A 12,779-nucleotide genomic window follows, 5' to 3' on the forward strand; every position below is an offset into this window, starting at 1 on the left:
TGATGAACGAAAGGGGTAAAGAACATCACAGTCGTCTTTTCCATGTGTTGAAGAAAAAATCGCCGAAGTAGGAAGGATAGGAGTAGAGAGAACATCACACTCGAAAAAATCGTAAAGAACCCTCAAATCTGCGATTACAAGAAGAAAAATGCTCGTTATACCTCAGATCTGTCGATCGAGGGGCAACGAAGCAAGAGGACGAAGGAGAGCCGCAAGGGAACTCGTTAGGGCTGCAGAGAAACGAAGGGGGGAGGGGGGACAAGGGGTAAAGGAAAGCGGTGACCGCGGCCTAATATCGCGGCCGCGGTTCGATCCGCTTCGCCAAAAATTTGCCACGAAACGCCGAACCAAACGCCGGAATGCGGGACGAAGCCGCGGTCGCACGCCGCGCAGCGCAGCAGAAGCCCCCTTGTGAGACGGTGATTTATATAGAACACACGATCAAACGTGAAAAAATTTCACTCGAGTAGGACCGGGAAGAAAAATTACATCAGTACTACGCACGTAAAAATAACGTGCGTAGCCAATCAAAACACGCCACAACATCTCGCGCGGTAGAGCAAAAAAAACGGCGCAGTAACACGGGGAATATTCTCTCCTGTGTTATTCATGTGTTATTGCGCGTTATTCATGTGTTATTGCGTGTTATTCATGTGTTACAATGGGTAAGAGGAAAGCGGGGACCGCGGCCTAATATCGCGGCCGCGGATCGGTCCGCTTCGCCAAAAATTTGCCGTGAAACGCCAAACCAAATGCCAGAATGCGGGACGAAGCGGCTGTCGCACGCCGCGTCGCGCAGCAGAAGCCGAACCAAACAGTGGTGATCTACGTGGGTAGTACAGATGTAATATTTTTTCGTAGGACCGGAGACTTTGCCTCTCGCTATGTTAATCTTCCAAGCGACAGAATATCGAGCCAGTCGAATACCTAGTGCGTAGTGGTTGCAATGGAAACACCCACTCCTGAATCGGCGGTTCCGTCGTCTTCGGCGACTGGGGTTCCTTGCTCGAGCTTGCTGGCGGTGGAGGACGAAGTGGCCGAGATGACTTTGACTGTGAAGTGGAGTGGGAAGGAGTACACGGTGAGGGTTTGCGGTGACGATAGCGTGGCAGAACTTAAGCGGCGGATCTGTGAGCTTACTAACGTTCTTCCTAAGCGTCAGAAACTTCTCTATCCAAGGATCGCCAATAAGTTTGCCGACGATTCTCTCATTCTTTCCCAATTCAACCTCAAGCCATCAATCAAGATGACCATGATCGGGTTAGCAAGTTTGCCTTCCTTTCTGTTCTGATACCTTTTTTTAAAAAAATTAAATTGTTCTATCTCTTAGTATCCAATCACTTCGTGAACTATTGTTTTAGTGCGGTTAAGTGCTAATGTAGTTGTAGTTTTCATTTTGCATTATTGGTGACCATGGAGAGGTTTTATCATTTACATGTGCGCAATGACGATGATGATAATTCTAGAGATTTCATGGTAGAAAGTGATGCTAATAAGGCAATAGGGAGAGGTAACTGCCATGTATCTGTTGCAATGCCGCAAAAGATTTATTTTTTATGGCCATTATAGGTGTTTTGGTATCTGAAAAGCTAACTTTGCAGGTATATGAAAAACAAAGGATGAGCATTTTGTTGCAACTCTGAATCCTACTGTCGCTGTAATTTATTTTTATTTTCTAGTGAGATTGCCAGTTTGGATTCAAATATGTCCGTTGGAAACACTTAAACTTTACTAGCAGATATTGTAAGATCCAGCAGACAAAATGGGGACTATTTGAGAGAAAGAGGGAGAGGAAACAATTCTAGGGAGAGATTCTCTCAAGTTTTTTACTGTCTATGGACAGCTAAAATAATGAAGCTTTCCTATTTTATGTCATTTTACCTTGTTTTTATAATTTTTTTGAGGCTACAAGGAAATATATTAATAGGGAAATAATTAAATTAATACATTTTCTAAAAGATCACTACATGATTCATGGACATTGTGATCGAAATTCAAGCGGTATGAAGATGACTCTCAGAAGATGCAAAAATTTGGGGTTTCTTTTACTTAAGAAAGTGCCTTTGAGCTGATACGAGTTCTTTGGGTTCCTGGGCAATTGCCACCTAGTCTCTGAGGAGTGCCCCTAGATGCTAGGCGAGTACAACCTAGTTCCTAAATGAGTGCCATCTTGCTCGAGGTGAGTGCTTTTTATTCACTGCATAGATGATTCTATATATTTTATATGTGTTTAGTTCTCCCTTTTTCTTGTGTTTTTTAAAAGCTCATTGACATGAAGAAAACAAAAAGAATAAAGAGAGATATAGATAAAATTCTTAATTATCAGAATAATAGAAACTTATTTTTAGTATCCAAATTTTTTAACATCGAGAATGATACCTTTCATTTATTTAATCAATTATGACTGATGCGGCCATCATATGTATGAAGATCACTCGTGCCTATAAATAGCTATAGCCAGAGACTCTTTCTCCATATTTATCAAGTTTTGATTCGTTGCTTGCTAGGCCACATTTCTCCATTGCAAATGACCAAATCACCACATTCTATCCCGTTAGAGGGCAATAACTTGCTTCATCTTACGAGGGCTGACATCCCGTATCTTACACTGTGAAGAAACATTTATTGGGAATTCTTTCAAGTTGAGGCTTGGAATTTGAGACAAGCCACTTGCCGATGAAAAAGTCCATGCAATGAGTGCGAGCTGTGGGAGTTACGATTTCTAAAGAAAGACGAAATTCGTCTGATAATCTTGTTTCGTGATCTTGGTTCTGCAACGCTTCAAATTAAGTTTGTTGTCAAAGTTTATCTCTTCTCCAAATAGTTGCTTCAAAAGCCTTATTTATAGCATCTTTAACTTTTTGATTTTTTTCCTTATTTATGTACGCCTTATAGAAGCCATCTATTTCTTTGCTGAGAGCGAACGATGATAGGAGTGAATGTTGGGTTAGATAGTTGGCCACCAATTGGAGGGGTTCCCTTAGTGAGTTCCACGACAGAGGTATTATGTTGATCCCATCATCCAAATACATCCCTTCTACCGAATAGTCGCTTCAAAAGTATTATTTATAACTTTTTTAACTTTTTTAACTTTTTTACTTTTTACCTTATTTAGGTAGGTCTTACAGATGCCATCTATTTCTCTGCTGAGAGCAAGCAATGACAAGGTGAATGTTAGACGAGATTGTTGGCCACCAATTGGAGGGAGTTCCGTTAGTGAGTTCCATGACAGAGGTATTAAGTCGACCCCACCATCCACGTAACATTAGGCAAACTCCAAGGATATCACCCTATCGAGTTGGAGGCTGCAGTATTTACACGTCATATCTTTTGTTTTCATCCTTAGATAGAGGGTTTTGTAATGCTCACACAAGGAAGTTCCCCTCAATATTTTTTTAAATAAAAAAATTGCTACTTAATATTTTAGTTAGTTTAGCTGGGGTGGAAATATTGGAAATACTGTTGTGGATTGTTCTACAGAAGTTGTGGGTGTGGTGTATGTAGATCCTTTTGCTGATGTTGGAGTAGTGGGGCAAGCGCTTTATTTATTCCCCGAGAGCAAGTGGAACCATTTAATGATTTTTTTGCAGATGGAGTTTCTGCAGATAGAAAGTTTGAAAGAAGAGGCACAAGTTAAGAGAATTGTTGGTGCCCTTATGGTGGCAGGTGCAAATTGTGGATGAGCCACTTATGTTTGTTAGTGAGACCATTGAGATACTCCCATTGGAAAGCCACCTCCCCCCAATTGAACTTGCATCCTTTTTTTTGGGGAGAAGTCCAAGCGTAAAAAACAAAATTTGTCATTATTCATGGCTTCATGTGGTTTTAGCAGCAAAATCAATTTCTATTGGTAGGAATATTTGACCCGAAACAATCAAAGAGGAATGAGATAGATGCTTTGAACAACCCCATCCTTAGATTTCCTCTTAGTGAGTAGTGCTAAAGCACTTGCTTTTGGTTTTTTCTTGTTTATTCACTTTTCTTTTTGCATATTGCTCTTTATGAGTTATAGAGAACTTGCCGTTATTTAATGTAGAATAGTATATCATACATTTATATATTATTTTTTTTTTGAAAAGGCAAAAAATATCATTAATGAAGGAAATTGCAAGACAAAAGAGGGAGGACGGATATACGAAAGTTTAAGCAAATTCCCCTTAAGCAAAACAGAAAGAGAGACAGGAGGCACAATGTCACGAAAAAACAAGTTGAGAGGTAGCAAAATTCTTAGATACATTATTGTATCTATAATTTTTCATTTTACCATTGTGCACGTTTATGCTTCTTCTATCCCCTATTTTTCTTGCACTTACATTTATTAGTTTTTGATGTCTCTTAGATATGCAAACAAATTCTGACAACGATTAATATGATTGGAGGAACAATGTGGATTTGACCATTTATGAATGATGCGATGTTTATCTAAAAAATGTTAATACTCTTCGCTACAAATATTTTTTAAGTTCTATGGATCCTTCCTTTCCATGTCTTTTTTTTAGCGTGGTTCTATCTTTTCACTTGTCCTTGCCTTTTTTCGATTCATAGCTGCTTCTCTAATGAAGTGTGCAAAGGATTTCAAGGAAGGCGAGCTCGTGTTAGCTTTCTTATTTAGGCTTGAGTATGTTGTGCCCGTGAACGAGCTCTATTATTTCAACGACAAGTATTTTGAGGTGCGTCTTCCTACGGAAAGTGAGTTTCTCAACTCATTCAACAAGTTGTTTTTTAGTCAACCAATTTTGACTTAGCTTGAGGTTGCTATTGTGTTCAAAAAATATTAGCCTTTCTTAATTACTATGGGATGGAGCTAGCCTTGATTAAGTTGAGTTCCTTTGCAAGTATTGTCATATGAGGAAGGAGAAGATTTTGCGGAGTATTGATTTTTCTAGCACATGTTCACCATTAATGCCTTCAAGGTTGATATCTTCAATTCTCCTCTGCACACTTTTGAATGATCGGTTGGCAAAATATGGTGCTTGATTAGAAAGCAAAGTGTAATATAATTAGGTTGGTGATTGGGTGGACATTGCTCATGGATCTTTCTCCACTTATCAAGGAGAGGTTCGACATCCTTGCTTTATGGATTGAGGAGTTTGGGTATTTTCTAAGCTCAAAGACTTACTGCTCCATGTCAAGCTGTTTATTGACGTCCATAGAGTCACCGCCAATTTGTATGATGTGTTCTACTTGCCTTATGCCTATTGTGATTCTTTCTCATAAATTTTGTGTTCTTCCTATATGCTCATCCAATGTTTTGATGGATAATGCCTGAAATTTACCAGTAGTTATCGGTTGACCAACTAGACAAAAAGGGGCAGTGAACATAGAAAGGAAATAGTAAGTGGGAAGAACTTCAGAGAGAAGTTCTAAGTATTTTGTTTACCACGAGAAGAAGTTTAAAATGTTTTAGCAATCCAATTTTATGCCTTTTGATCACATATTTATAAGTTTATTTGGTTATAGCGAAAGCCATGCAAGAAGAAATTAAAGAAATATATATATTTTCTATATGATCATGACACACGAACATTATGATCAAGATTCGAGGTATGTGGAGATGTCCCTTGGAAGATGCGAACCATAGGGGTTTCATATGACTTTGCCAAGAATCTTTGGGATATGGGGGGTTCTTTGGGCTCTTAGGTGAGTTTCCTAGATGCTGCTCGAGTATCAACTTGTCACGAGTGATTGCCATATGGTCCCAAGTAAGTGCTTTTGGCTCTGGGCAAGCATTTTTGGTCTCGAGTAAGTGCTTCTTACTCCCTGTACAGATGATACTATATATCTAGTACACAAGTTAACATTTATTAGTTGTTTTGAACGTGAATAGATACTTCTGTCAACATCTAGTAGATGGATGAACCGTTAAAGTCATGTAGATTCCTGACGTACATATCAATGTTGTTTTTGTTTTTGCAACGTACCATTCCCTCTGAACTTATGTTTTCTATGATTGTTGCAAGCTCTTTATTCTAGAGCTGATAAAATAGTGTGCGTTGAAAGCTCTTAAGAGAAAAAGGGTTGGCTTCCTTATAATTTTATCCTATTTTAGATGAAGATTCTTAAAAGTAAGCAAAAATGAAAAACTCTCTCTTTGGCCTCCCTCAAATGGTCATTATGTTTAATTACTTCTAGACTTTTTTTGTCTAATCTCCTATTCACACAAGGTTTAACCTAAAAAAATTTTTTATGCATCCATTTTTTCTTACATATGATAAAAATTAGCAGATCTTTGAAACACTTGTTTAACTCAAGAGCCTTTAACAACATGGAATAAGTGTATGCATCATGAACGACTTGACATATGTTGCTTGATGATTGGGAATAACAACTCCCTTTGGATTATGTATCTCCTTGAGCAAGCTGTCATTGCTTCGCTCTGCTTATGTCTAATTCAAATTACTCCATATTGGAGATATGTTAAGCTGTTTGTGCCTAGCAAAGCGTGGAGATTGATAATTGTGAAATTGATTTGGGCATGCCATATTCTTTCTAATAATTGTTATGGTTGATCTAATCATTACCAAAATAAGATGTGATGCGGTCAAGTGATTATGGTATTTTTTAGCCTAAAGGATTATTTTCCATCATAACGATTTGGTCTTGTATTGCTGACTTTACAACTAAAGCCTATTTAGCTAAACCAAATTGATCTTGATCTCTCTGGAGTGAAACATGTAGGAATGGAATTAATTCTTGACAGTTGTGATAATCAATGATCTTTATTAGTTTCCTTCAGCTTATTTAAGCTGTGAATGTGGTTGAAACATGTCGGAATGAAATTATTCTTGATAGATGTGATTATCAATTATCTTTATTAGTTTTCTTTATTTCAACCCCTTATTTAAGCTGTGAGTGTGGTTGAAAACATTTCATATATATTTTTATCTATAAGATTTATTCTATAAGATTGCCTATTGCTCTTTTTCTCATGATGAGCTTCGACTAACCGTTTTATGCGGAAGTAGGACTTTTGTATCATGAGAAGGGAAAGCTTATTGATTTATCTTTTGCGCAATCTCCAATTTCTATGGTGTTTTCTCTTATGTGCATCCAACATCTATAGCAATGCTTGTTATTCGTTCATAATCAAGGGGTTATGGAGTTTATTGACATGATGCTTCTTGATGGGAGAGGCAATCTCTTACTGTTTTAGTGGATTTTGTAGTGAATTGTTCATATTTATTGCCATGTGAGGAGTAAAGTCATGGAGGTAAAACTCTTTCAAGATTGGTGATCAGGTTAGGGGTGTGTTTTACCTTAAGGATCCATTTATAGGTTTAGCTCTATCACTACCAACATCATAATATCTTCTAACTTTATCACTAGTGTCTTCTGTCTTTTTGGCTTGGAATTCTTCTATTACCTTTTTTATTTCCTTACAGAATATGTCTACACTTCACTTATTTATCGAGCATAATAGATTTATCATTTGTATCAATGATGAAATTGTGGTGAGCCACCATATTGTTGATAAAGATACAATGTTAAAAGAGCATTTGATGATGATCTGGATCTCCATGAGCTACTTGAAAACAGATAACTCTGTTGCTGGAAAATTTTTACAACTTTAATACGATGGCAGTGTCCTGGTCAATGTCTCATTCTCTTCTTCCTCAATCATTGATTTAATCAAATTGAAGTGAGGGTGATAGGAGGTGTAGGTTAGGGTCTTAATATTTTGCAGCTTTTAATGACGACTGTTCTAAAAAAAAATTATCTTTACCCCCTTCTTGAAGGGTAGAAAGTAGAATCAAGCTGACAATCTGATGTTTTACAACTGATTGATGTTGGGGCAGCTTGAAGAGTTAAAGACCAAATTGAACTATCAAGAACCTTTGCCTCCTTTTAATCTTTAGGCTAACTAGATGGACTCATGTATTAATGTTGAAGAGACAAATCTCATACTTTGGCGAATTGCAGGAGTACTGCACTTTCAGTTGGAAGTGATAAGTTATATATCATGAGATGGATCATTGACCTTAATTTCTTGTGTATTATTGAAGGCTCAATCAATCTTAGTTAGGAGCCTCATGATGCTTGCAGCTACCTCGATTGTAGTTCTTTAGCTCTACTCTTTACTACTCAAACATGTTGATATAATAAATTTTATTATAACTGTTAGGCTTGATTGATGACTGAATGTAAAAGAATACATGCTTGAGGTTTTGTAGTTTCAATTATCTTATTATTATTTCTTCTTGTATTCTGTAGCTATTTAGGATTAATGATTGTAAAAATTTTGCTAAAAATAAGGTTTTTTGTTTAAATATTTTATCATATTTTCAAGCTGCCAATTGCCACATACCTTGTTTTTATGATTTGAATCTCAATTCTTCTAGCTTTTCTCTAATCCCATATTGTGTGAGAATTTGGAGAGGCTGGGATCTATATTGCTTGAATTGTGTTAGAAAATGCCAAGTTGTGATGATTTATTATTCTTCGCTTGAGGACTTATATAATTAAAACATAAATCAACTTCATCACTATCTTCATTTGTTTAGAGTTTTTTATTGTACTTTTTTTTTTTCTTTTGGGTATGTAAGTCGGCTTTATGATGTGGAAGATGATTAGAGTTTAAATATTGTTGACTTCATCTTTGCCATTGCCACTAACATGTTGCTAACTTTATTATTATAGGGAGAATCTTTTGATGCCAATCATGTTGCACTTGGTATCCCTTAGGACTTTGCTTTATTTCGCCCCCATTGAGATTTGGTTCCCCAAAAATTCTTATACTAGGAGTTATTTTTCTTTGTCTTCTGCTTCATAATTTTCTTGTCTTCTGCTTCATAATTTTCTTACTTTTCTTCCACATACATTCTTGTTCGATTTCATGATTAAGCTATGTTGCCTTTGTAGTTAATTCCAAATGCTGTTGCCATTGCTACACGCGGGACTAAATGGGGTGCTATAACTATCGCTTGGTTTGTAGACCAATTTTTGTGAATATTTGAAATGAAAAAAACTCTCCTTTTGTGGCTTCCTCTCTCACCAGTAGAAGATCTCGGTGAAAGGTATTCTGAGCTTCATTCAAACGGTAGATTATTCATTACCTCTTCATCACATCAAGCACTTTGTGGCCAATTCAAAATGCTCTTGGGTGTGCACAATTGGAAGTATTCAAGCCTAGTGGACTTTATGTTGGCACGATAGAGTATGTAAATTCCTTGAGAAGATTTCCCCAAATGTTAGTGACATTCACTCTATATATCATTTATATAAAATCTAGAGCAAGTAAATTTTTTATATTTAAAATTTTACTTGCTTTGCTAAATTTGAAGTTACTTATCTTGTCTTTTGCATGTAGAGTCATTTGTAATTTGACATAGCTTACCATTATTAGGGGTTTTGATTGCCAAAATTAGTGAAAAACAATTGATTCTGTGCTCATGGAGAAAGGATTTAGGATTAAAACTCCACTAAATTGATCTATATGAAGACATATCGTTCCTTCTTGTCAAGTGATTTAATTAAGTCAGAAACTGTAATCAGATGGTATTAACATTTCATATATTTTTCACGAATTTTCATAACTTCTAATTTATATGCTAGCCACGAAGAAATCATAAAATACACTACATGACATTTTAAATCATCCAGAAATAACAACAAAATTTGCAAGTAAAACATCTCAACTAACTCACAATAGTATCATCATTCAGAAGTAAAAAATACAATAATCATAACTACTTCGCAACATAATACCTATCAGTTGCAGCTCTTCTTTTATAAACTAGATCTCTCATATTAGAGATCAATTTATATTTTTTTTTGAAAGAAATAATTAAATTCAACAGTAAGTTTTCATGACTTAGTGAACAATTTTAATCTTATTATGTATTAAATTAATATGCAAATGCTGTGCGTGAATGACAAAACAAATGCAGTTCATTACTTAGTCAAACAACAAGCTTTCATTTTAAATTTAATCCTTCCTGTTTTAATTTAAAATTTCTCTTTTTAATTTTTTAGGAAACAATAATAGGATTACCGTCAACCGTCATACCCGAAGGTATCTTCAAAGTTATAACCCTTAGATACATTTAAAATTTTGCACTCGAGAGTACACGTTTACCATTTTCATTTTCTTTTTCGTGCATAGATATTTCGTATTCCCTGTCAGTACCATCTGAAGGTAATCTTAAAAAACTTAAGCCTTACATTTCATTTTTTTTTAAATTTCTTTCATTTTAAGACATTGAAGAATCATTTTTGCTTTTTTCATTTCAATAATTGTTAAGCTTAGAACATGCATACAACATTCATATAATTATAATAATTGTTGTTTGAAGTATTAAAGAAACTTTTTATTTAATAAAACATAAATTTAATATATATAAGAAAATAATTACTTATCTTAACTTTACTTGCTTGTCTCACTAACTTTCTATCCAATCTTATAGGCTCAAATATCTTCAACCTTGCTGTTATAAATTAATATTTTGTTAAATATTAATTTTAAATTAAATAACACAAACTTTAACTTAAAAAAACTTATCTTTCAATGTGATTCATTTTTCGATCTCAAGACTGAATAACTCTTTCTTCAATTTCTTCCTGATATCATTTGAACTTTCTATTAAAGTTGATTAAATAAACACATTTATAAAATTTTTTAAATAACCTAATTAAAATCTTTTACTTTATTAGGCTTTAGTCGGTTGCCTTAAACCCACACACTCGCGAACTCTTTCTTTTTTCTCTTCCTTCAATCTAGACGCGATCCAACACAACACATATGATCCTTTCTCCTTCCTCTTCTCACTAGAGTCGCTTGACTAGCCTTTCGTCGGGGCCGACTCTTCACTTCATGCTTGAGGCGGCACCCTCGCCTTCTCTTCCTTTTGCAATTTCTTGCGCTTGGTCAGCTTTTTCTATTGACAAAGCTGCACACCTCTTAACTTTTTAAGTGAGTCTTGATTCAACAAAGATAGTGTGCCGATCTCCTCTCGCTGCCTCCCTTCGGCTAGATTTTCTTCCTTCGGCAACGCAAGAGTTGAAGCCTCCCACGTGCGCGCGGTGACTTCTTTTCTTCTCCATCTTCTTCTTCCGTCTTCTTCCTTCTTTCGATCTCTCTGCTCTCTCTTGCTCGTCTTTGCAGGGTATGGACGGAAGGACCAATAGAAGCCCCCCTCAATTTCACTTAAAATTTTTTTTCTCAACAGTTAATGCGCTTTGACACTTTTAAAAGCATTTATATATTATTAATTTTATTAATTTTTATTAAAATTTCAATTATTACAATTTCCCCTTATAAAATATCTTTATCAAAATTGATAAATTTTAATATAAAAGCAAACATACCTTAACTGAAGAGTAAGGGATATCTTTCTTGCATACCTTAAACTTTCTCCACCCCGAAGTAACATTCTTCGCTGATCCATACTTCCATAAAATCTTCACAAAATGAAATCTCCCTATCGTGAAGCTTCTTAACATCATATTTCTGAATCTTTTCATGCTCTTTTATATAAGTCAAAACAGGCTATACATCAACTGAGTTTGCAATCACCTTACTTGATTAATCTGCAAGTCTTCGAGTGAAGAAATGTGAAAAACATTATGCACTCCATGCTTATAAGCTGGTAGAGTTAATCTGTAAGCCACATTTCCAATTATTTCCACAATTTCATAGGGACCTACATGTACGGGACTCGATTCTTTTGTCTTTCGAAATCATTGCGCACCCTTTAAAGGACCGACATTAATAAAAATAAACTCTCCAACTTCAAAATAAATAGGTTTGTGCTTGGTATCATAGTCTTTCTCTGTCTTTCCTACACTGTCTTTAATCTGTTTCTGATCAGTCGAATCTTCTTAGTAGCATCATAAACCAAGTCACCTCTAATGATCATTTTCTTAGTTGTTTCAACAAAAAATAATGGTGTCATGCACTTTCTTGCATACAAATCTTCGTATGGAGCCATCTTAATATTAGCCTGATAACTGTTGCTATAAAAAATTTTTACCAAGGTATGTAATTCTCATCCTCCACTAAAATTAAGGATACATAACCTTAGCAGATCCTCCAAATTCTGAATATTTCTTTTTGACTGAACATCTGTTTGAGCGTGAAAGATTGTACTCGAAGTCAATCTGATGCTTAAAGTTTCTTGTATCTTCTTCCACATTCTGGAGGTAAATCTGTTATCTCTATCACAGACAATAGACTTTGACACTCAATGTAAGTTTACAATTTGATCCACATATAATGCCTAATCTCTCAACTGTATCTGTTTGTCAAATGGGCAAGAAATGGGCAAACTTAGGGTTTGTTTCAGATTGTTTTTCGTCCGTTTTACGTTTTAGACCTCCACCACAACTTTATTTGTGAAACTGTTTTCTAGAAAATTTTAGGGTAAGAAAGTGTTTTTTTTCAACTCGACCTATTAAAGTGCGATGATTTTGTTAAAAATTTTAGGGTAAGAAAGTGTTTTTTTTTCAACTCGACCTATTAAAGTGCGATGATTGTAAGAAAGTTGTTGTCTGATTTTTAAGAAAAAAAATATATATTTATAATTTCCACCACAACTTTCTAAAATGTTGCTTTTTCATCACACCTTTACAATCATTTTTATAAGTTGCAACTACCTCAAACAGACCCTTAATCGATCTGGTGACAAAATACCCAAATAACATCATGAGCTTGTCACGACTTAGGTAATGCAATCACAAAATCCATAGCAATCTCTTCCCATTTTTACTCTGGAATCAGTAAAGACTACAACCGACCTCTAGGATGCTGATATTCTTCCTTCACTAGCTGACATGTAGGACCC

The 12,779-nt window shown here is 35.5% G+C and overlaps 1 protein-coding gene across 1 annotated transcript in view; it reads left to right on the forward strand.

Annotated features, from left to right (window-relative positions):
• Positions 1–866: 866 nt before the first annotated feature.
• Positions 867–12,779, forward strand: part of LOC110038707 (ubiquitin-like domain-containing CTD phosphatase) — a 43,172-nt gene continuing 31,259 nt past the window's right edge. Inside the window, exon 1 of the mRNA XM_020743602.1 lies at positions 867–1,260. Coding sequence (XP_020599261.1) covers positions 947–1,260 — 314 coding nt within the window. The 5' untranslated portion in view covers positions 867–946. The remainder of the gene's footprint in view (positions 1,261–12,779) is intronic.

This window comes from Phalaenopsis equestris, unplaced genomic scaffold (assembly GCF_001263595.1).
Source record: "Phalaenopsis equestris unplaced genomic scaffold, ASM126359v1 Scaffold233576, whole genome shotgun sequence".
NCBI lineage: Eukaryota > Viridiplantae > Streptophyta > Magnoliopsida > Asparagales > Orchidaceae > Phalaenopsis > Phalaenopsis equestris.